This window comes from Gossypium raimondii, chromosome 5 (assembly GCF_025698545.1).
Source record: "Gossypium raimondii isolate GPD5lz chromosome 5, ASM2569854v1, whole genome shotgun sequence".
Taxonomy (NCBI): domain Eukaryota; kingdom Viridiplantae; phylum Streptophyta; class Magnoliopsida; order Malvales; family Malvaceae; genus Gossypium; species Gossypium raimondii.
The window spans coordinates 13,663,752-13,689,038 of NC_068569.1; the positions used below are offsets into that span (position 1 = coordinate 13,663,752).

General features: G+C 35.2%; 3 protein-coding genes across 4 annotated transcripts; all 3 read right to left on the reverse strand.

Moving 5' to 3' along the window:
* Positions 1-4,689: 4,689 nt before the first annotated feature.
* On the reverse strand, positions 4,690-7,761 carry LOC105768217 (BTB/POZ domain-containing protein At3g22104). Of its 2 annotated transcripts, none has more exons than XM_012588031.2 (3): positions 7,361-7,761; positions 5,704-6,810; positions 4,690-5,383 (listed from the first exon to the last, which is right to left on the reverse strand). In XM_012588031.2, exons 1-3 carry the CDS (start codon positions 7,421-7,423, stop codon positions 4,937-4,939), a joined length of 1,617 nt encoding a protein of 538 aa, XP_012443485.1. In that variant the 5' UTR covers positions 7,424-7,761; the 3' UTR covers positions 4,690-4,936. The 2 variants fall into 2 exon arrangements, with proteins under 2 accessions (XP_012443485.1, XP_052486761.1); XM_052630801.1 differs by lacking the exon at positions 7,361-7,761 and adding an exon at positions 6,978-7,327.
* Positions 7,762-13,186: 5,425 nt separating this feature from the next.
* Positions 13,187-15,175, reverse strand: LOC128041388 (protein MAIN-LIKE 1-like). Its single transcript, XM_052631796.1, has 3 exons — positions 14,468-15,175; positions 14,304-14,388; positions 13,187-14,194 (listed from the first exon to the last, which is right to left on the reverse strand). Exons 1-3 carry the CDS (start codon positions 14,599-14,601, stop codon positions 14,117-14,119), a joined length of 297 nt encoding a protein of 98 aa, XP_052487756.1. The 5' UTR covers positions 14,602-15,175; the 3' UTR covers positions 13,187-14,116.
* A 2,239-nt stretch (positions 15,176-17,414) lies between these two features.
* Positions 17,415-19,511, reverse strand: LOC105768219 (anthocyanidin reductase ((2S)-flavan-3-ol-forming)). Its single transcript, XM_012588034.2, has 6 exons — positions 19,292-19,511; positions 18,694-18,860; positions 18,391-18,591; positions 18,143-18,302; positions 17,814-18,027; positions 17,415-17,732 (listed from the first exon to the last, which is right to left on the reverse strand). Exons 1-6 carry the CDS (start codon positions 19,416-19,418, stop codon positions 17,591-17,593), a joined length of 1,011 nt encoding a protein of 336 aa, XP_012443488.1. The 5' UTR covers positions 19,419-19,511; the 3' UTR covers positions 17,415-17,590.
* Between the last annotated feature and the right edge of the window lie 5,776 nt (positions 19,512-25,287).

Below are 25,287 nucleotides of genomic sequence, written 5' to 3' on the forward strand. Positions count from 1 at the left end.
TATCATATTTAAAAGATTTAATCAGGAATAAGCAAAAATCGATGAAATTAATTAATAATCCTAGCACTGTATCTTCCTGTGCTAAATGATCAACAAAATAATAAAAAAGGGATTCAATGATAACAGAGACAGAGATCACAAATCTAAATTTCAATAATATACATGCACAACAGTTGAAGATAAACATGCAATCGGAGAAACTAACATGTAATGAGCAACTCGGGGCAGAGTGCAATGAAGAAGAACCTGCATATTGATAAGAGAGCACAAAAACATGGTTAGGCTTATTTGATAAGAGAGCATCAGTCACTTAACAGCATGTATATTGAAGAAATACACCAGAAAAAAGCATGAAGAAAATACCAATAAACAGGAAGGATTCAAACTTAAACGTATTTTCCAACTGACAAATAAACCTCATTCATTTAAAGGATCATAACCTTTTTGGAACCCAAAATTTTAGAAAAGTAGCTGTTAAAGAGGGTGATAATCCAAGCAAAAAGGAAAGTATTTATCATACACCAGTATATATGTACTCAGAAATAACATTCACAAGCTACATAACCATGTATGTTCAAATAGAGAAAAGTATTTGCCCATTGATTTCATGGATTCGGAAGAGACCAACCAATTCGGCTAATGAAATTCATATTATGTACATTCAAGCAAGAAATGTATATCAGATAAAAGAAGCTCTCAGGGGCCCCTTTAATATTCTTTTTTGATCCATTTGTAGTATAAAGTTCAATTCCTAATTTTCTTTTGTTCGTACATATGAAAGCTCATTCAGCTTGGCTATACACATGCAGCTATCTAATTTTAATTACTTGGACCTCAATAATCTCATAAATTATATTTTCAATAAACGTGTGCCTCGCAGAATCAACTTACCAAAAATTTGGGCAATTACTTTTCAAAACGTCTCAACCAATGTCTCTTCAAGGAGATCGGTTTCATCAATTGTGTCAAAGTTGAACTTCACCTAAAATGATGTAGGTTCCCAAGAATAAACACAATAGCAACCTACAACATCTAATTAACCAAATAGAATGCACAAAATGCAAACCAAGATCTTGTATGTTGGACATTCTATTTGTTCTTCAACATTCACGGTTCTCGAAGGTGTTGGCATGAACTCGATATCCCTTGTGTGACCTAAAGGACACAAGATTACAAAGTGAAAGTAAAAATTAATGTCCACTGTCTGGGGAATCTCAGTAGCATCAAAGAAGCATCAGAGGAAAATTGGTCTAATCAAACTAGCAAATCACCCTCACTTTTGTGTTACATTTGCTCAATAAGATTCGAGTTACAAACTCCAAATTGGAGTCTCATCCACTAAAACAGTCTAAACACAAAAGTTGAAGAAGTGAATGCACTAACAAGGCAGTAACCTTTACCTTTCAGTAGCAGTAACCTGGAAACCCACTACTTGAGAGCAATCAAAAGAGTGACAAAGAGAAAAATAAAAGAAAAAGGTCGACTGGTTGAGAAGGCCAATCGAAAGAGTGACAGAGAAGTTGTAAAGAAAAAGAAAAGAAGGTAGAAGGAAATCGGTCGAAACTTGAGCAAATGGGCAGAAGGTAGAAGGAAGGAAGACAATGGGGAAGCCAATCGGGAGGGTAAAACAGGGAGGGTAAAGGATGCAGCACCTGATCTGAGCAAATGGGATGTATTACAAATCGGTGGATTTCACCGATTAGGTTAGTATTGTATTACAGGCGTAATATCATAACCATGAACCAAACAACGGCATAGAGGCGTCTTAAGTGGGCCCACCGATTAGGGGTGTATTGGCTATGCCAATACACCTAACCAAACATGGCGTAAATGTATTTTTTATATTTTTTTAAAATAAAAATCATTAAAATTATATAAAACATATTTTTTTAATATCATTTATGTGGTAATTCACATGTATGCCACATCAGTAAAATTAATAAACATTAACTTTCCCTTCCATCTTGGGGTGATTTAATTAAAAAATACAAATTCAAGAGCTAAAAAAGACAAAAAAAATAAAGAGCTAAAATAACTTTTTTCTAAAATTAAAGGGCCAAAAATCATTATACCTTTCTTTTAATACTCCGACACATTAATGCTCAAAATAATATAAGGAAAGAATCAAGGAACATATATATTTGTTTTTGTGGATTTTATATAAAACTATTTTTAAAAATAAAATACTCTTATAATAAGATATTTTATTTTATAAAATAATGAAATAATATTTTTAGTTATTTCTCAATTACATGGGTGAAATAAATAATATTTTATATATTATTTTAGAAAGAGATCCATTTACACCCTTATAAAAATAAAATAGTTTTACATTCTTTCGTATGTCTTTGTACTATTAATATTTACGATTTAATCATCATATTTTATATTTCATTTATATAGATCATACATGTCAAATTTGATGTAAATTAAAATTTAACTATTTACTTTATGTAAAAAAATCAACCATTCAATAAATATTAATATATATATATATATTTATAGTATTTTAGATCAATATGATAGAGATAATGGATTGGTTTAAAATTTTACATGCATGATGTACAATTATATCGATAAATTTAGCTATTAGATCGTTAAAATATTAATTTTACAACCGATGTAAGTGGATCCTCTCTTATGATTTTTATGTTTAAAATAAAATGATATTTCATATATACTTTTGTATTTTGAGAAATAATAATATATATTTTTATCAATAAATAGTTGAAGAATTGGAAGTAAATTTTTCCTCAAATATTTGGGTCAAGTTTAAATTTTGAAGTTGACATTGTTGATAGTTGGGAGGATTTTACCTAAATATCACCCATTGTCCGAACAAAACTATGCTCGACAATAATACGAATAAGGACAATTGTAATTATTCAAATAATAATATTTTAATGATGAAAATTTATATGAATAATATTGGATGGTTTAACTTTTACTAAAAAGATAGTGGGTAGTTAATTAAGAATATTGGGCGATGTGAAAGAGTTCGTGGTTTAAGGTTTAGGGTTTTTATCAAATTTTTAGATGACATAAAATTTTTATTAATAATTTTATTTTATATATTTTATATATTTTTAAAAAATAATATGAACGAACTTATAATAGGCTTGGATTAATCTTTTGTAAATATGGATGATTTGAGTAAAATTTTAAACTCGTATTTCAAGTCTGGTTGTTTGATTAAACTCATTCAAAGAGTTTATTATAATATAGATGATAGATCAATAAGTGCTAAATAGAATGATAATCACGAATCTAGTCAAACCAACATTATACAAAAAAGAAAAAAAGAATAGAGACATACGATAGTTTTGCATCGATTCTTAAAAACCTTTCGGCTTTAAAAATAAAAAGGGCTAAGCGGTAAGCCTATTAAACCCCCTTGGCTGAACAATAATAAAAAGCTCAAGTGAGCCCGCATCGCATAAGCCTTGTTTAGCCGTTTGAGCCCATCAGAAAAGCTCAAATAGGAACTGCTTTCTGGCTTCTCTCTTTATTTTTGGTTTGTCTCCATAGCGTCAGTTCATAAACTCGAAGCTTTGACTATATTATCTCCAAATAAAATATAATAAATTTAACACCTCGATAGAAGGTTTTGTTCTTGACTTGGCATTCGTTAATGATCCCACAATTTGGTAAAACTTCAAAAAATAAATTTTAAAAAATCACTAATATCAAAGTTGTAGGCGATTGTATCCGAGAGAGTAAGAGCACTGCCTCTTTCAAGGATGTTGGTCCAACTCCAATCCAACCCCTTTGCATTTGTGGCTCACACAAACAATGATTCATTAAATTGCTCCACTTTCCAACGTAATGTTAACGTTGGAAGTGCCATGTATTTTGTCCCTGTTTTGATGTCCTCATTCATCGTTAATCATTAGTTCTTTATTAAATTCTCTTTCTCCAAGGAAAAGACAACCATGTTATTGAAACTTGGAACTCCCAAGGCAAGCCATAGTGCTTTAAAATACATGAAATGTGAGCTATTGGCAAACATCTTTGGGGTCTCCTAAATTAGCATTCTTGTAGTGAGCCCCGTAACCACGCGTGCACTTCGCCGCATAGTTCGCGGTTTGCCTTGGCAGGGTGTGACTATCACTACGGATATTCCTTTAGAAACATCCATTTATTTTATTAGTGCGCTCTCTCTCTGTATCTTATTGGGTTAACAAAGGACATAGATACCCACATTGTCTCTATTTTTTTCTGGTATCTTCAAAACATATTTTCCTTTTCTTTTTTTAAATAATAATACAATGAGATGACGATGTAAGTTCGTTACTTCCTGCCATCGTTTCACACCAGCTTATCTGTTACTTTTGTTTAATATGCTTACTAAGTCAGCTTGATAACTTGGACAATTAAACTTCCATAAAACTGTGTAATTTGAAAAGCTTTGCTTTGGCACAAGCTGGCTGCAATTTTCTATCTGATGCAGGAGCTTCTCTTGGAAATAGATGATAAAAGTGATTACCGATAGCGACCATTTAGAGATGTAATTTGGGACTTTTTTTTTTTTTTTGAGATGTTCAATAATGACTGCTTTGTTGACTACATTTCATTGACATTCAACAAACTGTTCTTAGTCACCGGTTGGTAAGACCCAGAAATTAAAACTTTCTTTTGACTTCTTTTAATATTTCATTTTGATAATGTCAAAAGAAAGCAAAATCTTAATTTGAGAATGAAACTAATAGGAGATGATCAAATTTGCTTTTATAGTTCTTACAGAATGAAGTAAAACCGGAGGAGATATCCCAATGTATTGAATATTCGCTATCAACCCACTCTTTACAACATTTGAAACAAAAACAATTTGCATTTACATTGATTGGCTTTAGAATGTACAACTATTTTCAAAGACAATGTAGGGGCAAACTATTTAAAAAAAAAAAAAAAAGAACTTTGAAGGCAAGGATGTGTTTCAAGAACAGAGTTTTGGTAAGAATCTAGCATTATTACCAAGGCTGGATAATCTTGTTCTTGGGATATTTCCTATTTGAGTATGGATTGTTCCAGAGAACTTATCCAGTTCTGTTACCCTGAATTGCATTCCTGGCAGCTGTACCTCAAGTAGCTCGGCTTTCCCTGGAACGTTGACTCGTTTTGCATACACAAGGACTTGATCAGAGTTCTCGTTCTCTTTGATGCTTTCCTCGATAGAGATGGAACCACTGAAGGTGTCAATGTGCTTTTGGCCCTCAAATAAGTTTTCAAGCTTGGACTGCTGATTAATGAAACCTTGTATAGCTATTCTTGATGGAAATTTTGAGTTCCGAGCCAAGTGTCTCAATGCATCTGTGGAGAGCTTTGCATAGTTAAGTGCACTGCAGATTCTCATTTTCTCTGCTTCACATATTTCTCCATGAACCTGTTCAGAAATTTCATCAGTAACTTGAGAGTTTGGATTGGCATTGATCCTGATACTAACTATTAAGTGATCTCTTTCCAACACGAGCAATAAAATTAGAATTAGCTAGTGCTTAACAGCTATCTAATGAATTTGCTTAAACATTAGAAGCCAGAATTGATTGATCCCTAGCAAAATGTAACTTGTAAGGAATATACTCTGACCAACATCATTACTTAAATTCCAAGTAACATAGAGAATCAGGTTTTGCTATAAATTTTGTGCAAAGCACTTAATTCCATTTATAACAAGGGTAAAGATTTATAAGTTGATAGCAATACCTGTAGATAAATGTCTATGGCTTGAAAAAGGCTATCATGGGATTCTCTTGCAGAATCTGGCAGCAGGAGGACTAATGCTGCAAACTTTGAAGGGGTCAGATAGGAATCTGCTGAGACTTCCACAAGGTATGAGTCAAGTAAGCTAGCAACTTTTCGTAATCGAACCAGGGATGAGCAACAATTCAGTTCATTCTGAAATGCATTTACCAGCCTCAGAACCAGGTTCATATCATACATGTAATGTTTCTTTCGTGGTGGTGGAACAAGCAGAAAATCTATGGTTGCTTGATCCAGTTGTGAACCAATAAGAGTATCCAAAACGGATTTGCAATGCCTGCTAATATTTTCCAAACTTGAAGCCACTCGAAACATATCGAACAAGTGCTTGCAAGAAAGGGAGTTCCTATCAAGCAATGAAAGCAAATTGATTATGACCTCCATGATTCTGCACTTCTCAGTTGGGGTGGCAGTAACAAATCTTGATCTTTGATAACAGAAGAGGAACTTAGTTATTGTAGCATGATCAAAATGTTGGCATATCATCAATTTGATTACCTTATCAATCAAATCAATATTCAAAAACAGAAGATCCTCAAACCACCAAGATACTTGAGAGGAATTGTTTCTGGTACTATAGCTGCTCGTTGTATCACATGAGCATTGGAAACTTGAGTTCTCAGAGGAAGATGTGTATGGACTGGCAACAATAGGAGAGACAAGCCTTCCTACAACACAATCGAGGACTTTATCAAGTATTAGAGAAGGTTTTGAGGGAGAAAGCAGCAAATCTTGGCACTCTTTCAAAGCTACAAGGAGCTCAGACCAGGACCAGAAGCTGATGCCATCTAGAGACTTTTTGGTTTGGTTCAACAAGCTTGGCCTGTGGCCATCACTCTCCATCTCCATAAACTGTGCAGCGCAATTTAGTAAGACTACACTGGCAGGAGTTATCTGGGTTCTCCCGTTGTTATAGCAAAACCTTGCTATGAGCTCAAATCCCACAGCTCCCCCAGGAAAGTCATGAAATACAACTTTCAGTTTACCGCTATTATCCATCGAATTACCAAACAAGCCGCCGAATCTTTTAGAGAATGATGCAAGAGTTTTCTGCAGTAAGAAACAAATTCAAGAGGAATTATAGCACATACTTAGAATATGTGAAAAGAAAAAGAAGAATTCTTTGATGACATTTAGTTCATTTTAATCCAAAACGCCAAGCGGTTACCAACTCAACAAAAAAGGCTAAATATGAACCCCACTAGCATTAAACATACCTATCTACGCTAGAAAATGAAAGAATCTTGCATATGTGTGAAACAATGAGGTGAGAAGTGTCCATCAACAATAAATTTAAGAGTGGTCCTGTTTCTTCTGTAATCTAGAAGAGGGGCCAAGCCCATGATCATTGGTGAAAGGAATTGCTTATCAGAACCCGGAAGAAATAAAGACGCAAAATAAAAGAGAGCACACGAAGGCAGAAACACAGTTGACTTCAAATGAATGCAATAAATCATGGAAGCTGAGACAACAACGAGTTAAAGCATGCCAAAAGTTGTGATATTTATGATTTTCTCTACCAACAAAAGCTTGAAGTTGAAGTGAACAATCCCCACAGTGAAAACAAAGGGTTCAATCATCAATGGTAAATATATATTACCTTGTCTACCATAAAAACCTCTTCACCGTTGACATCCACTTCAAGATCACAGCAGACTTGCATTGTTCGGATAAACTAAAGTGAAAAGCTGAGAACCCCAATATGGTAAAAGAGGTTTAGGGAGGTTAGGAACAAAAAAGAAAGGGGATGCACTTTCTTTTAGACAGAGCCAAAAAAGGAGAATAAAGGACGTAGAAAAGTTGCTTGTATGAAGAAGCTGGTGCCGGTGCGGTGTTGGTTGGTCAAATGGACTATTGAGCATAAGCGACAAGGTTGGTTAGTAGAGAGTAGATAGAGAAAGGAAAGGAGGGAATCGGAAGCAACGAGGCATTTTTTTAAAAACAATGGAAGTTTTTATAGTTGCTATTGCTATGGTGGCCTGGTCATCACCACACACTCTTCCCTCTCATTACCAAATACACGCTTGGTTTTTATGAGGATTCAACGCCCTTATCAAAAAGGGTATCAAATCCGACAACTATGATCAAAAAATAAAATTGCATAATTTTAATCTTAAGATGTCTTAAAAGTTAAATGATTTTTAGTCTCAATCACATCGTTATCATGAGTGTATATGGCAATAAGATCCGATGTTAAACGACCCCCCATCCAAATCCCATTAATTGTGCCACTAAAAGACCAGTTTAAAAAATTGGGTAATTTGGTTATGTTGGTACTGTTGTTTTACATTTGTTGCATTGAAAAGTGGACATCAAATTTGGATGAATTTTTTTTTAGTAGAAACCATGAAAGAGAAAGGGAGGACTTCTTCCTGTTGATACTGTCAAACTAAAAAGTAAACAGCTGCAATGCGTATGACCTTTATAAACATATATTGCAAAAGTCATCGGGCAAATATATATCAAAACCGAGCTTGAAAACAATGTTTATGACTATATTTATATTAATTTGTATGATGCACGTTTTTCAAGGGTTTCTGTCACTAGCTTCTTTTTAGATGGGGATAATTCGTTGACCAACACAAAGGATGGAGTTGTGACTTTTCCGTTTCAATTGCGCCTGAGGGGAAAAAAAGAACCCATAGTGGAGGCTGCATCTATAATTCTGTATCCCACTTGAAAAAGTGATAGAAAAGCTGGTCCAGTCCAAGATTTTCTATTAGGGCATAAAATCATATCTATTCCGCCAAAAAAAGACAACAAAAATAAATTAATTGGTTTGGTGACACTTAGTAGGCAGGCTCCATTGGACCCAAAAGTGATACAAGGATAGGCTAATCAAGTTGGCCCAATGAGAAGCAGTATCTTATCCCCGAAAAGAAACGATAAAACTCAAATTAGCTTGAAAGAATACGACTTTCTTCAGGACTGCTTCCGCCTATTTCCAGCTTCCTTAAAAAAAAGCCTAATAAAAATTGGGAATCATATTCATAATAAAGAAGACATAGCAATTGATTTTGTATGTCAGTTGTTCTGAATATGGGCTCATGAGTTGTGATGGTACTCATGACAGTGCACGATCCTGCCCACCGTGGAGAAGACAATATGTGCCTTTTCATTCTTAACCAAAAATAGCCTCACCAGAAACATAAGTTCATTGAAGGAGTGTTTGAATAGGGCAAAATACCAAAAAAAGCTCTTTTTTTTAAAAATTTATCGAAATGGGCCCGATATTTTATTATTTACCGGAATAGACCATTTTCCCCTAAGATGCGTTCACGTTAGCGCGATGTCAGGGGACGTGTCAGCAAAACGCGTCCCTGAGGGCGCGCTTTGCCTACGTGGCAACAAAGCGCATTTACGTGGATGCGCTTTGTTGCCACGTAGGCAAAGCGCGCTAACGTGTACGCGTTTTGCTGCCATGTAGCGCTCCCCTGGGGATGCGTTTTTGCCGTTTCTACAACGTAAGGTTTTGGGTTTTTAGGGTTAGGGTTTAATGTTTTTAGAGTTTTAGAGAAAAAAAATTAAACAAATAAGGGATTAGGGTTTAGGGTTTCTTAATTAAATTAATTATAATTTTTTCAAAATTGGATTAGGTTTCGTGTTTATGGGTTTTTAAGATAAAATCAAAGCAAGATGCTTTATCAGAAGAATTTCTGAAGTTGCGCCCACGTGGACGCCCTTTTGCTACAGTAGGTCCTTGAAAAATAATTTCGAGTTGATGTTTCTGAGCAAATAGTATAAAAAACGCTTCAAGCAAGATGCTTTATCAGAAGAATTTCTAAAATCGCGCCCTCGTGGACGCGCTTTTGCTACAGTAGTATGTTTGGGCTGAGGCTATAAATGAGGCAAAAAATTGCATAAGTTACAGCAAAAACAATTTAGAGAGGTTAAGAAAATTAGAAATTAAATATGAGTGAACATATTAATGTTGTTATTTGCTATGATGGTGAGGTTTGTCACACCAAGAACGGTGTTGTTTTTTTCAGAGAATTCGGTGCGACTGGTTTTTAACCAGAATATAGATTTGACAGAACTTCGTAAAAGAATTAGGCGTAAAATTTTTGAAATGACGCCAATGAAAGTTCTGTCTGTTACGTATCGATTTTGTTCTTCTGTTGATCCGGTGACATATGACTCGTTCGACATAAAAGGTGTTCGTAGCTTGGAGGCAATGGTGCAGACTCATTTTGCTAATGGAACACCTTATATTGAGTTATATGTACAATTTACATCACCAAATGATGTACTTGTGACCGGTGTTCGAGATGTATACACGACCCCTGGTCGACACTCGGTTAGCGGGTTACAAAACACGGAACAACCCATGTTTGGTAGGGGTGTGGAATGCACATCCCCTGCAAGACACTCTGTCGGTGGATGGGACATGTACGTTGGTGGCTCGATGTTTGATTCTGGAAATACGTACTGGGGAACAGCATCAAGTTCTAGTGGTTGGCAATCTACATCCAATTGGGGACGTTATGAAATACCTAGAAGAAGGGATGATGTACTCCCTACGACGTCCACCGGTGAGGGGACCTCGTACACTGCAGATGATGGTGGGTTAGAATATGACTCCGATGTGGATCCACCTCGAGAGCCCAGGCTCGATGGTGCAGAAGTTGGCTTATTTTTTGAACCGGAGCCTATTCCAACAGAACCTGAAGATGTTGAAAGGAGTTCAGATGAAGAAGAAAATCCACGATTTAGAGCATACTCACCTCCAGCCCACGTGCATAATGTCGATCTGTCTACAAATGATGCGTTAGAGTTTCCAGATCTACCACACCGGTTGTGTGATTGTACAAGTTCGAGGCTAGATTCTGGTGACTTTGAAGTTGGTAATCAGTTTTCCAACAAAGATAGTTTTATTGGTGCTTTAAAACAACATAGCATCAAAAACGGCATTAACTACCATGTCGTTAAATCCAAATCTGATAAGTTTGAGGCGAAGTGTGCCGTGCAAGACGGCACATATTCATGGAAAATCTACGCCTCGTTGAGGAAAAGGACAGGGTTGTGGGAGATAAAAAAGTACAAAGGTCCACATACATGTGTTGCAGGTACAGTATTGACGGTTTCTGAATAATACTGTTATTATGTAATGTTGCATTATTTAATGTACTCCGTTTATAGGTGTTTCACAAGATCATCCCAAGATAGATTCAGCTATGTTAGTTAGCTTGATACTATCTATAATGAAAGCAGATCTCAGGACTTCAGTGCCGGTGTTAATTGCCAATATTCGTAGCCAAATGAGGTACACGCTCTATTACCGCAAGGCTTGGATAGCTAAGCAGAAGGCGTTGGAGAAGATGCATAGTGGTGTCAAGTGCTAGAGAGATACGTCCCAGGTGCTATCACAGACCTTGAAACGGAACATGCGTATTACAACGGTCGGTTGTTACGTGGATGCCAAGTGTTCAAATGCCTATTTTGGACCTTTAAGCAATACCGAGACGTATTTTCATACTGCAAGCCATTGGTACAAATTGACGGTACCTTTATGTTTGGTAGGTATACTCATCGGCTATTGCTTGCAGTGGCACAGGATGGCGGTGAGTGAATTCTTCCAATTACGTTTGCAATAACACCGGGGGAGTCATCTGATGATTGGGATTTCTTTCTATCTAGGTTAAGGAGGCATGTGTGCCCCCAACTTGATATCTATGTTATTTCAGATCGGGGCACCGGTATACTAGATGCATTTGATCGACAGGGAAGCTTATGGTAGTGCACACACCATCGATGTTGCCTAAGGCACGTTGCTTCCAATTACTACAAACAAAATACATTTAAGAGTGAACGACGACAAGTGACCAACATGAGTATTTAGTCTCTATCTGTGTTATTTCGTTTGTCAATTTGAATTAGTTGTAAATGAAGATGTGGTATGTAATATTCGCTATGAACTTATATTGGTAGGGTATGAAATAAATAAAGACTGTTTTCATGAGATGTTGGCAATTTTACGTTCAATTAACGGAGAAGGAGCGGACTACCTTTGTAACATACGTTTCAAACAGTGGGCACAAGCATACGACGGCGACCTACGATATGGTCATATGACCTCAAACCTGGCTGAATGCATAAATTATATTCTAAAAGGAACGCACCATCTACCGATAACATCGGTTGTGTGAGAGACATATTTTCGTTTGACGACGCTATTTCCAAAGTGAGCAGCGAGTTATGCAGGCCAGATGCAGGGAGGCCATGTATGGTGCAGTAAGGTAGTGCAATAAATTACAAAGGCCAAGGCGCGGGCGAACACCATGCACACAGTGTGTCACGATCGAGACAACTTATGGTTTCGCGTGACAGAGTTTGACAGATCACACCAAGGTGTTGTTGGTGGGCAATATCGTGTACACTTGCGAAATAGGACTTGCGACTGTGGGATGTTTGATTTAGTTCGTTATCCATGCGCTCATGTTATTGCAGCTTGTCAGAATCTCCGTCTGGATCTGATGAGCTATGTGGACGAAGTGTATAAATTAGAAAACATGTACAACGTTTGGAGACACGTTTTCCCACCAGTCCCAGATGAAAGTAAGTGGCCGCCCATATCTCTTGCTCCTTTTAAGCTGTTACCAGATAGAGAATTGTGTCGCAAACCAAAGGGTCGACCTTGCTCGACTAGAATACGTAATAATATGGATATCCGAGAAACAGCCAGTCAACAGAAATTATACGGATGGTGTAAGAATCCAAGCCATACAAGTCGATCATGCCCAAATCGCAATAGTTGAATGTCATTGTAAACAAATTATATTTTTTTGTACCAATCAAAACATTTTGTAAAATCTAACATTTTGTTAGTCAAATTATTAATTGTTAATTACATTGATTGTTAGTAAATTTATCAAATTATATCAAATTATTAATTGTTAATTGTATTAATTGCTAGTAAAATTATCAAATTATATCAAATTATTAATTGTTAGTACCAATCAAAACATTTTGTAAAATCTAACATTTTGTTAGTCAAATTATTAATTGTTAATTGTATTAATTGTTAGTAAATTTATCAAACTATATCATATTAGGGTTAGGGTTAGAGTTAGGGTTTTTGTTAAAATTAGGGTTTTGAGGCTTGAATAGTTAAGGGTTATGATTAGGGTTTTTAAGTTAAGGGTTTAGGGTTTTTAAGTTAAGGGTTAGGGTTTTTAAGTTAAAGGTTTAAGGTTTTTAAGTTAAGGGTTTAGGGTTTTTAAGTTAATGGTTAGGGTTTTTGTTAGGGTAAATTTAATTATAAATTATAAATTTATAAAGTTATAAATTTTTAATAAATTAGTTTAGGGTTTTTAAGTAATAACTAAAATAAATTTCTATTTTATTACATCAAGTAATATTAAAATATTCAAAATGTTTGTATAAATATATTAAAATACAAATCAATCTCCGTGCCCGACGGATTCAGTGCCACATAGCGGCCGTCGACGGTTACGCGCTGGATTCCTCCTTTATCCAGTTTCTGGCCGGGGTTGTGGTTGCTCTGGCGGGGATTCTGGTTCTTCCGGTAGGGCATCTGGTTGTCGGTGTTGGGAAGATGAGTCACCTTGATAGAATAATGAATGTGGAGGTGTTTGCATCACCAACGATGACGGTGTTTGAAACCCATATGGTGATGGGGATTGGTAAAAAGAAGAGCTCCCCGACGGCCCCTCTTACGATCTTTTGTGCGACGCTGGCCTATACATCGGTGGTCCACTCGGCGTAACAGAAAATGGAGATGAACCGGGTCATTGGCTCCAACCTGCTATAGGACTCGGAAAAGGAAACATATAAGGGTTAGGATAAATAAAAGGGCTAGGATACGCACCTGGCATCATCTGAAAAGGTTGTGCCGTGGGTATCGTTAGTTGAACTGTTGGGTTGGGTGACTGTGTCGGTGCTCTCGCTGGGCCTGGCGATTGAATGGCCGCTGATGATGAGCCGGGTGAATGTCTGGGCCTCGCTGATCGGCCTGCGTCATTGTCCATTCGTCTTGGATTTAAAGGCCCACGTCATTTCCTTTGGACACGTAATTATCGTTGCCTCTCCTCTACTGACAGTAAATATGGCTTACAATGGATCCTAAACCATGACATGTACTCCGACACACACGCTAACTCCAAACGATGATCGGTTCCTGAGTAGGTATATAATCATACCGATCTTCCCACATTTGGATGTAGTGAGACCAAAATCTCGGCCAATTCGTATGTAATTGCCGTAGGTCGATTTTGTGGTGATCATCAAATACCTCAGGTGCCACGGGAATCGGTTGTCTATATCCAAATTGCCATAACACTCTGTCTGACTGGTGCATCTCTACGGTCGCATAGCTGATCAACGCGACTTTTGCGTGCTAAGCGTTTGCATTTTGGAAGAACTCATCCGGAATTACTGCCCAAATTACCGGATCCTCGTATGGTGTCCATTGAAACTATATGAACATGATAGAAATATTAGTTATATACATAATACTAAATACTAAATACTAAATACCAATCGACTAGCTCATGATGGAAATATCAATTTTATTTAATACTTACATGTGCTTCCGACTGTTGGTCTAATAGAAGCTGTATATCTTCAAGAGAGGTAGGTAATCGAGCATAACTTGCCGGATGGTTCCACCTAATTAAATAAATTTTTAGCATACTATTATTTTTAAAAATCTACATAATAATTGTAAAAAATCTAATATAAAATTTACCTCGTTATGAGTGGGAATGTATATGGGTGGTCCACTCGAGGACGTAGAAATGGAAAGCGAAACCATGCCCATGACTGCAGTAGTGACAGGCAACCTCCGATTTTCGCTTTACTCGGTCGCGTCGCCCCGCACATCTCCCGATATAATGTTGCCAAGACGGCAGACCCCCAACTCAATTCACCAGCTGCTCTAAAATTAACGAGTTTCAGCAGCTATCTTAGATGTATGAGGTTCCGTGACAAGTCTGGCATCAGATAACCTCCAATTATCTGAAGAATGTATGCCCGATCATATCAAATTCTTTCTACTTCGGTTGAATCATCATCCGGATTCGGGAATGTGTCTCGTAACCAGCCCATCTCGATCTGACCTCTGTTAATTTTCTCTAGAATAGCGCCCAAAAGCTCGTAGCACACCGCTCCCCAATCGCCAGATTGAACAGACCCGGTGACTGGGTTCCCGTCCACCGGCAATCCCAATTGCAGATTGACATCCTCCAAAGTGATAATGCACTCTCCACATGGAAGATGGAATGTGTGCGTCTCGGGTCTCCACCTCTCGATCAACGCACTGATAAGTTTCGGGTCCAACTTGCATCCCCGGCTTACCGTCGCCACGTGCCAAAAACCCGCTTCTCGCAGATAGTTCTCTACCAACGGTGATGGAGGACCATGCATATTCCGGATATAGCATTCCAATATCCGATCTACATACTTTTATAACAAATAATAAATTAATAATTATCTAAAAATGCATAAATAAAAAAAATCTTAAATAATAATTAAAAAATAAATTTAACACTTACCATTTTCATTTGTTCGACGGATATGTGATGGTTATCAAGATGAATCAATTCTCCGGCCATTACTAAATTCGTAAAAAATTTTACGATTTAAAAAAATTTTAAAAAATTATAATTTTTAAAAATAGGGATTTAAGAGAAATTTAAGAGAAAATTGAGAGCAAATTGAAATTAAATATGGATTTGAGAGAAATTTGGAAGGAAATTGAGAGCAAATTGAGAGCAAATTGAGAAAATAATTGAGAGAGGATTAGTTTGTGAAAAAAATGAAAGGGTGGGGGGTTTTATAGTTTTTTTTTACCGTTGAGGGGGGCAACGGTCAAAAAAGTGACTGTTGCATTGTTCACGCGTGGGAAAACGCGTCCCCAGGGGCGCACTACGTGGCAGCAAAACGCGTCCCTGAGGGCGTAGACGCGCTTTGTTGCCACGTAGGCAAAACACGCCCTCAGGGACGCGTTTTGCTGACATGTCCCCTGACATCGCGCTGACGTGAACGCGTTTTCAAGAAAAAGGGTCCATTCCGATAAATAATAAAATACCAGACCCATTTCGATAAATTTAAAAAAAAAAAAAGAGGCTTTTAATGGTATTTTACCCGTTTGAATAACCCTTTTTTATACTTTAACTGTACGGAAAGAGAACAAAGTTTATGAGTAGTCTAAATGCACCCTACAAGAGCACTCTTTTAAGAGTACCTTTGAAATCACACCTCCGGACAATAATTTAGAGGGTCATACTAATTAACCATTACATCAAACTTTAATTATCATGTCCCATTTAAAGCTATTTAGAGCACATAATAGTCACTTCCCTTTTAAACTTTGACACATGACACCTCAAAACTGGCACAGGAGGTATATAAGGCCGAAGGCCTAAGGCCAGCACCAAGACTCTCCTCATTCTCTTTCTACCTTCGCCATCTCCTATTTCGACACCCCTCCATTTCCTACCATCTCCAACCACCTTATCCAACAGCTTTCTACCTTATACTAAACGACATGAACCAACCATCCTCGTCGTTCACTCTGCCTTGTCCCAAAATACCAACAACAATCTTTATTGATATTTTTAACTAAATTGAGACATAAATTTTTAGTTGATGCTTAAAAGTCCAGTGGATGAATTGGACCTCCGATATTTTATTGTTGTTATTTTAATGTAACAATTGTTTTAATTATGATTTAATTACGATGGGAGAGTTGCTTCTTCTAAAAACAAAAGTCTCTAACTCACTCTCGATAAATATATGCGTTTGTTTGAATTAAAGAAATAGAAAAGACAAACAGAAAGCAAAAAAAAAAAGAAGGAAATAGAAAAAAAGAGGGAACCCCAAATTATTAAAAAGGTGGAATGCAAACGGAGAAACTATAATAATAATAGGCCAAAAGATAAAAAAAAAAAAAGTGAAGAATGTAGAAGCTCTGGATGGGTTGCCTCTTAGTGACGGGCTCTCTGGTTTTCTTTCTTCTTCGATACAAAGAAACGTTAATGTCTCCCTCTGTCTGTCTGTCTGTCTCGGTTCGGTTGTGTTACTTCTTCCGCTGCTTACTGTCATCAAAACAGGACTTAAGTCACTTGAAAACTACAGCTAAAAAGATTTGTTGGACTTTTCCTAGTTTCTATTATAAACCAATGATGGGATCTTGAGCTAAGCAATGCCTTAAACTCTTTCGGGTCAAGTCCTTCACTAATATGGTTAGTTGGTATTCCTTGGGCCAACCTTTCTTTTGACTTCAACACTGTTTGAATTCAAGAGGTACACAATTTTTCATGCTCGATTCATGGACATGTTTTACTAATATAGATATGCATTTGATCAAGCCATGATGTACAAATGTCTGCATGATTCATTGACGTTTTTTTTATTTTACTGATGTGGAAAATATTGTAGGATGAGAAGATATTACAGATTCTTGACTTCAAGTAAAATTGGATGTTTAATTAACAAGTGAAGTGCATTGCTGCCCTTGCTTATTACTGGATAAATCATGGATCTACAAGAGACTATTATTTATTCATCCTTCTTTAACTGAACGTTGAAGTGATTAGGTAACTTGGTTATTCATTTTCCTTTTTCTTTTGAGACTCAGATGAAGACCGGAGAGTTTATGTTTTGTTTTGAGATTAGCTGAGTAGACTAAAAAGTAAGATTAAAATGCATGCTTCATTTGAAGGACATGAGGTGATAGAAATTCATAATCAAAATGGATGACAAACGCCACACGGTTTTGCCTTCATTTGTAGAACATGAAGTTATTCGAATATTATCACAATAACACAACAATCAAGCACCATAATCATTGGGGAAGCGTCAGAGCGCTTCACTTGAGCAGCCCCTTAGACTTCAAATATTCCACGGTTTGGTCGTAGATTTCCTCGATCCCATACTTAAAGCTGAACCTTTCGCTAATAAGCTTCTCTGAGGAAATGATCAACTTGGGTTTGGAGGGGAAATCTCCAAAACTGCAATCGTTATAAAGTAGACAATGTTAACCACATTTCTCACATAGAAGAAGAGAACTTTTTCAATGCATATCGACTTACTCGGTAGGGACTTTGAAGTCAGGGTATCTTTCGTTGAGGAACTTAGCTAGTTCTGGCACACTGGTATTGACAGCACTGCATATATATCGACCCGATGCAGATTCTTTTTCAGCCAGAAAAACATGGGCTCGGCATACGTCTTCCACATGTGTGATAGAGATCGAACCTGACAGCATCTGCATTCCTTTCAAAGCATTTATGAGGAATTCATTGCCTGCAAAATGTTGAAATTCCATCAGATATAGTTTACGATGCTCCTATTCAGATGAATTTAGATATATCTGCAGCACAATGAAACAAAGCTATGACATTAGGTTCTGATTTAATACCTGAAATCAAAGATGTAGCAAGGCCTATGCTGCTGGGGACAATTGGGGTGAGGGAAGGACCAGTCATGAGAGAAGGGATAACTGTAATGAGATCAATGTTGTTTTCTTCAGCAAATTTCCAAGCTGCCTTTTCAGCCAACGTCTTGGATGCAGGGTACCCCTGCATACATATATGGATAAAGCTTACAACAACTATCTTTTGCTTGATTATAAGATAAAAAAAATTTGTATTTGCATCAAATTGTTACCCAAGTTGGTGGCTTTGCTGATGATAAGAACTCGATATCGGTCCAGTCTTTCTCTGTCATGACCAGATCTGTCCCATTCAGTGTGTTGATAGACACAGCTGCGGCAGATGATGTCAAGACGACACGTTTAACTGTTTTTGCTTTGGCACAAGCTTTCAAAACGTTCACCACTCCTTGGGTCGCTGGTTTGATCATGTCATTCTATAAAATGAAAGAAAATAAAGCAACCTTGTCATTCCAGAAGCAGCAAGTCATTTGATTATCAATGAAAAAAACCAATCTAAGGGTGTTAATGTTATATACCTCTGGATCTTCAGAAGCAAAGTTAACGGGTGTCGCAACATGGAAGACAAGGTCACAACCAGCAATAGGGGCATCAAAGCTCCCTTCATCAGTTAAATCCGCCTGAAAGATTTTCAAGTCTCCCAACTCTTGTAGTGTTACAAGGTGAGAGATCTTCTTCTGGTTGTCTGCATAAGATTGAGATTAGTTAACCCCATTTATATGTTTTGCTTACTTTGTTTGACCTTTGGGTGTCGCGAGAAAAATCAAAATTAAAAAGAAAACTCTACCCATTACACAGTTGATATCTCATATCATGGTAAAAGCTTAAAAGGTCTGAGGAAGGGGTTAAAAAGCCCTGGAATTCTTGGCCAGCCTAAGGAGTATAAAAAGGGAAAAAACGAAGGAGGTAAATCATATATTAGAATGGACCACCAAAACCGAACTGATAAAAGCTAGGGAGTTAGGCAGTTGTAGTAATCTAGTAACAACTGTTACCACCTGCTACTGAAAGTTTCCCTTGTAAGAGGGACGGATCAACATTTCTCCTAGTAAGCAAGCAAAATGAGAACAGACAACTCCATAAAAAAGTAAACATAAAAGAAAAAGAAGATCTAACCAGGGTCCCTGACTGTAGTGTTAACGGCGTAACCCTTCTCGAGCAACAACTTGACCAGCAATGACGCAACGAATCCGCTGCCACCCACGACACAAGCTTTCTTTGTTCCTACGATCTGGCTGGCCATGCTTCTGTCTTAATCTGTGTGTGTGTGTTTTTTTTTTTTTTTTGCTTCTTTTTAATTGTTTCTAGGGACTGCTCTCCGACTCCGACGAAGAAACACTTGTGGAATGAGCTACTGCTTTAATAAACACTGATCTCTCGGTCCAAGCTAGACTAGATTAGATATTTAGGTGAGCACGCGACCTTATGCATACCAACGACACAAAAAGTCTTACTACATGTGATGTAAAAATTATATTTGATTCTCAAAAATGATCAGAGTTTATTAATTTTATAAAGTAAAAGATATTTTTATTTTTCATTATATTTTTATAAAAATCTAGAAATATTTATAATAGCATAAGATTTAAATTTAAAACATGCTAGCATTTATCTTAAGTTTATCATTTTTTTTTAATTAAAGTCATATTTAATTTTTAGAAATTTATTACATAAATTTTCAACTGCGCATGTAATAATCGAAAAGAGTAGCAGCAAATTTTAAAACAAAATAATTCGGAATTTAATATTCATCTCATAATTAATGTTAAAGAAAATTGAAATCTTAACCCCGAATGATTCTTCCTCTCTTCCACCTCTTAAGTTCTAAAGTGATTTGGAAAAGGCAGATAAGCCTCCAATTGAAATTTGGATTAATAAGGTTAATCCAGTAATTGTAGGCTAAATTATTACAATTATGGAAGAAAGGGAAGGGAACTGATAGTTCTGCGACAACAATTTAATTTTATAAAGTACGAGGACCGTTGCTTGTTAGGTAGGTAGAGGCTTTCCTCCCTTTGAACAAATGGGATAATTGTTTCTTAGGTTCTCCGAAAATTAAAATTGTTTAGCCTCTCATTAAATGAAAATTTGCCTTTTTGTCCCCTCTGAAGAATTAATCATTTAATTTAAATTTTTAACATAAATAATTTAGTTTTTATCTATTATAATTTTATAAATAAGATTTTTTTTTACTTCTCCCAACATTCATAATAGGAAAATAGAGTAGTACTGAAGACTGAAGTTGCCATCAGGTGAAGATTTAGTGTTGGGGCACCATCGCTGCAACCTGAAAATGCCAAATACCCGGAGGGGGCGGGGGTAGTTGAGTGAATGGCCACCTAAAAAACACACTCCTCCACCTCCATCTACCTTTCTTCCCTGGTTAGGTAGTTTACTACTTGCTCATTTTTTTACAAGGATGGAAGGAAGATATAAACTTTTTGCAGCAGTTTGAAAGTAAATGATGTTAAACAGGCTTCTTTATTCATCGTTAGGGAAGCTATGTTGGAAGCTAAGAGGAGAGGCTTGAAGATAGTTATCTACTTTCATAAATCAAAGTTTCTGCACAAAGTCCTTGAGTCAAAATCAGAGAACTTCAATTGGAGGCTTCAACCTTTATCAGAGGATATTAAATTTATACCATTAGTATATATAGAAGCATTGTTGTGGTCTGAGTTCAATAGCATTAATAAGTGGGCTCAATTAGCTTCTAGATAAAAATGTTTCCTTCCTTTGTACAAAATTTTAAAAAAAAAACAAGATAGGGCACGAATTGAACTGCGGTTCTTATTTTTCCTTGCATTTACCTGGAAATGAAACCATCAATGGGAATTACACAAAAGGCAACCTTTCTTGACGGCCTGATTGACTTTATTTGCGCCGACAATCCTCCAGTTTGGCTCAAAATCAAAGCATTGCAAAGGAATATACAGAGAATAACAAAATAAATTTAGCTACTAATATGTTCCTTCATCACTTTGGAACTATTTTTTTTTATCATTTTGATCTTTAACTTGAAATGAAAAGTTGATAGAATTGTTAACATTTTAATGGTGTTGACATGGTAGCTTGTGTGGTAGTTCATGTGTATTTCATTTTTCATAATTCTTATTATCATTTTTTACATATTTTATTAAGTTTTTATGAAGTAAACATTAAACTTATGCCATTGCCATTAAACTTTTAACAGTTCAACAAACTTTTTGTATAAAGAAAAACAGTTTGATTAAATTTTAAAAGTTAAGAATCAAAGTGATCTAAAAATCAGGACCACAATGACAAAAACAATAAACATTAGGGACTAAAATTTTATTATGCCAATAAATAATCTGTAACAGCTTGATTTTCAAAGTGGTATCGTAAACAACGATTTCAAAACCCTATTTTTATTGTTCGAGTCCGTAAATATTAAATATTAATATTTATGAGGTTAATATAGAAATATATTAAAGTATGGTCCTTTAATTTTACCTATTAATTGCTTAAATAGGGTACAGTGACTAAATTGTAAAAATTTAATCGTTATAGATTTTTAAATAGCTAAAGGATCAAAATGGTAATTAGATCATTTTTAATTCAAACGATGGTGGATGGTAATATCCACTAACTTTGGTTAATCATGCTTAAGACTTAATTAATTAATGTTTAATTAAATTAATCCTGATTTATTAAGTTTAAACAAAGTATATAAGTTAAAAAATTAAAGAAAAATAGCCAATTGAGTCTTAGCTCGATTGACATAAGCATTGTTGCTAATGCAGGAGGATGTGGTTTCGAGTACGCTGAAGTACATTGTATGTAACAGCCCGATTTTGACCCTAATCGAACAAAATTGTTCCGGGACCATAAATCAGAGTCAAAAAAATATTTTTAAATTATTTTTGATATTTGCAGTATGTGAATTGATATGTGTAAAAATTTCGTATAAAAATTTGATCGTTTGAGTGCTCAATTTGATAAAATAACTTAATCGCGTAAAATGAAAATTTAGAAGGTCAAACTTAAAAGCACCCAATTGTTGTTGTCTTTCAAAAATGAGGGTTTTAAATGGCAATTTGGCCATTTAGTAGATAGTGGGCAGCAATGGTCAATATTGCCCTTAAGTTATATGTTTTATAATTTATTTAATTAAGGTTAATTTAGTCATTAAGTAAATTATAATATTATAACTAAAAATAAGTAATGAAAAGATGAATATTTCATCTTTCTTAGCCGAATAGTGAAAATGAAGAAACCTTCCATGGCTTTTTAAAGTTTCGGCACTTCCATAGCAAAATTAAGGTATGTTTTGGTTTCGGTTTTTGATAATTTTTATGTTTTTGAGATGGCTGCTTTGTGTACTACAAGACTCATACTTTAATTTTAGAATTTGATGGTGATTTTGAGATATGCCATTAATGAATGCTTGAGCTTTGTGATAGTTGATGATGAAATATGAAAGATATGTAAAGGATTAACATGTTTTGTCTTTGAATGTTTAGTGAAATTGAGTAATTAGGGTTAAAATTGTGAAAATAAATTTTTGAGGGACTAAAATGTGAAATAAATGAAATGTGTGGACTTGTATGAAGCCTATGAATATTCGGCCCTAGCATAGTGTGGGCAAATTTTGCGTATTTCGTGTTTTGTGCAAAAAGGACTAAATTGTAAAAAGTGTAAAATGTCAGGGGCGAAATAATAATTTTCCCATTTATGTATTTTTGGATTTAATTGAATGTTTTGATGAATAAAAAGGTTAAATTTGAATATGTTTAGATCAAGAACGAAGAAAACGGAATTGGATCGGGGGAAAACAAAAGTAGTCGAGTAATCGATCGTGTCCGCCGATATCCGAGGTAAGTCAATTAGCAAGTAAATGTTATCTAAATTGAATATATATATATATATATATATATATATATATATATATATATATATATACACATTTTTTACCACACATATGATAAGTTAGAACTTTAAATGTGTAAATTAAATAAAACCTTGTAATTTACCTATATATTATAGCGAATATAAGAATTAATATTAATAAGTTGATGTTAATGATTTACGTTTCATATATGTTAGCTAAATATGCTATAAATTCAATGATTCAAACAAATGGTGGAATAAATATACATAGATGTGTAAATTGAATGTAAGGCTTAATTCTTTGGATTGAATTTAAGTTATGAGTTAAAGATATGGTTCTAAAGTATATTATAAGTTCTTGTAATAAAATTTAAATACTATGAATTACATATATTTTTGTGCATATTGTTAGAACATAGTTATATACGATATTCATGTTCTTGAGCTGGAAAATTAATGTATGAATTTTATAGGTATAAGAGGGTTCGAACATAGATTACAAAAATATTTGTGCTGAATGTAATGTTTTTTTTTTAGTTATACCTATGTGGTCCGAATGTAAGTTTACTATGAAGAATCGAATATAATTCAATGTTACGGATATGCAGTTACTGAGTAAGACTTATGTAATTATAAATAACTATATGAAAGAGCGTCTTTGTATTTGAGATTCTCAGGCTTGTGCCTAGCAGGCTTAATGCCGGTGAAATATTCAGACTATACGTCTAGCAGGCTTAATGCAGGTGAAATATTCAGATTATACGTCTAGCAGGCTTAATGCCGATGAAATATTCAGATTATACGTCTAGCAGGCTTAATGCCGGTGAAATATTCAGACTATACGTCTAGCAGGCTTAATGCCGGTGAAATATTCAGACTATACATCTAGCAGGCTTCATGCCGGTGTACAGAATCAGGCTTTAAGCCTAGCAGGCTATGTGCCGGTGAATTTATTTAAAACGTGTGTTCAGAAAGTTCTTGTTAATGTAATTTTAAATGTAGTCGGACATGTGAATGAATTATATCTGCAGGTATGTACTAATTAAATGAATGAATGGAAATAAGGTAAGTTGTCTATTCGGAATGAAATATCATAAGTGTTTGTAATATTATAAGTTACCAATTTTATTTAGAGATGTAAATTGGCTTAGTTGATAACTAAGCTTGTAATACCCCGAAAATCTTTACAGTAAGATATTATCTTTGATATAATAAAATAAGAAAATAAAGCGTCAAAAGGGGAAATTTTGGAGTTATGTCAAAATTGGGTCGTATATTATGAAATATTAGTTCAAGAAAGGATTAAATCGTAAAAGTGAGAAAAGTTTTGTTGCCCAATAGTAAATACTCAAAAATTAAGGGGTTAAAGTGTAAATATGAAAAGTTGAAGGACCAATGGTGTAAATATTTTAAGGGTGGAATGATCTAGAAACTAAGAAAAATGGATGGATTAGGACCAAATTGAAAAAGGTGAAGAAGTTTGAGGGACTAAATCACAATTTTACCAAATTAAGTGATGAGTCAAGATGGAATTTTAAAATATCATGAAGGGCAAAATGGTCAATTAGAAGAGAGAGAAATCTAGAAGATAATGATGATGTTGGAGATATTTTAGATTAAATAAATAAATAAATATTAGTTTATTAATATTTTGATTTGATTTTTAAATGATATGTTATTATTTTATTATTTTAATATTTAGTGTATATATATATATGTGGAAAGAAAGATGAGAAGGATCCAACCCACCATCTTTTCCATGCAATTCACGTTAGAAGAGAAGAGAAGAAAGAAAGTTTTACTTTCTTTACAATTTAATCCTTCCACCAAAAATTCATCATTTTATCTAGAAATCAAAAGAATTTCCATATCCATCAAGAGAGAAAGATAACAAGGAGACTATGGGGAGCTAGAATATCAAGTTAGATTCAAGAAATAGAAGCTGGAGGAGAGAAAATCAAGTTAAAGATTGAAATCAATATGACAAGGTAAGTACATCAAGATTTTAATATATTTTTAAGTTTGATATTATTGAAAAGCATGGAAATGATGTTAATGTAAAGTTTTTGTATATATGGTCCTATGTTCTTGATATGTTAGTGAAGAGAAAATAAGAAAAGTGATGAGAAATAGTGTAGAGAAAGAAAATAAGGGTGTTATAAACATGGTAATAAACATCTTGCACTAAAATGGTTTTGGACAGTAACAGTGGGCTCACTTTGAAAAATCACCATAAACTATGAAAATCGAATTAGAGTATGAAT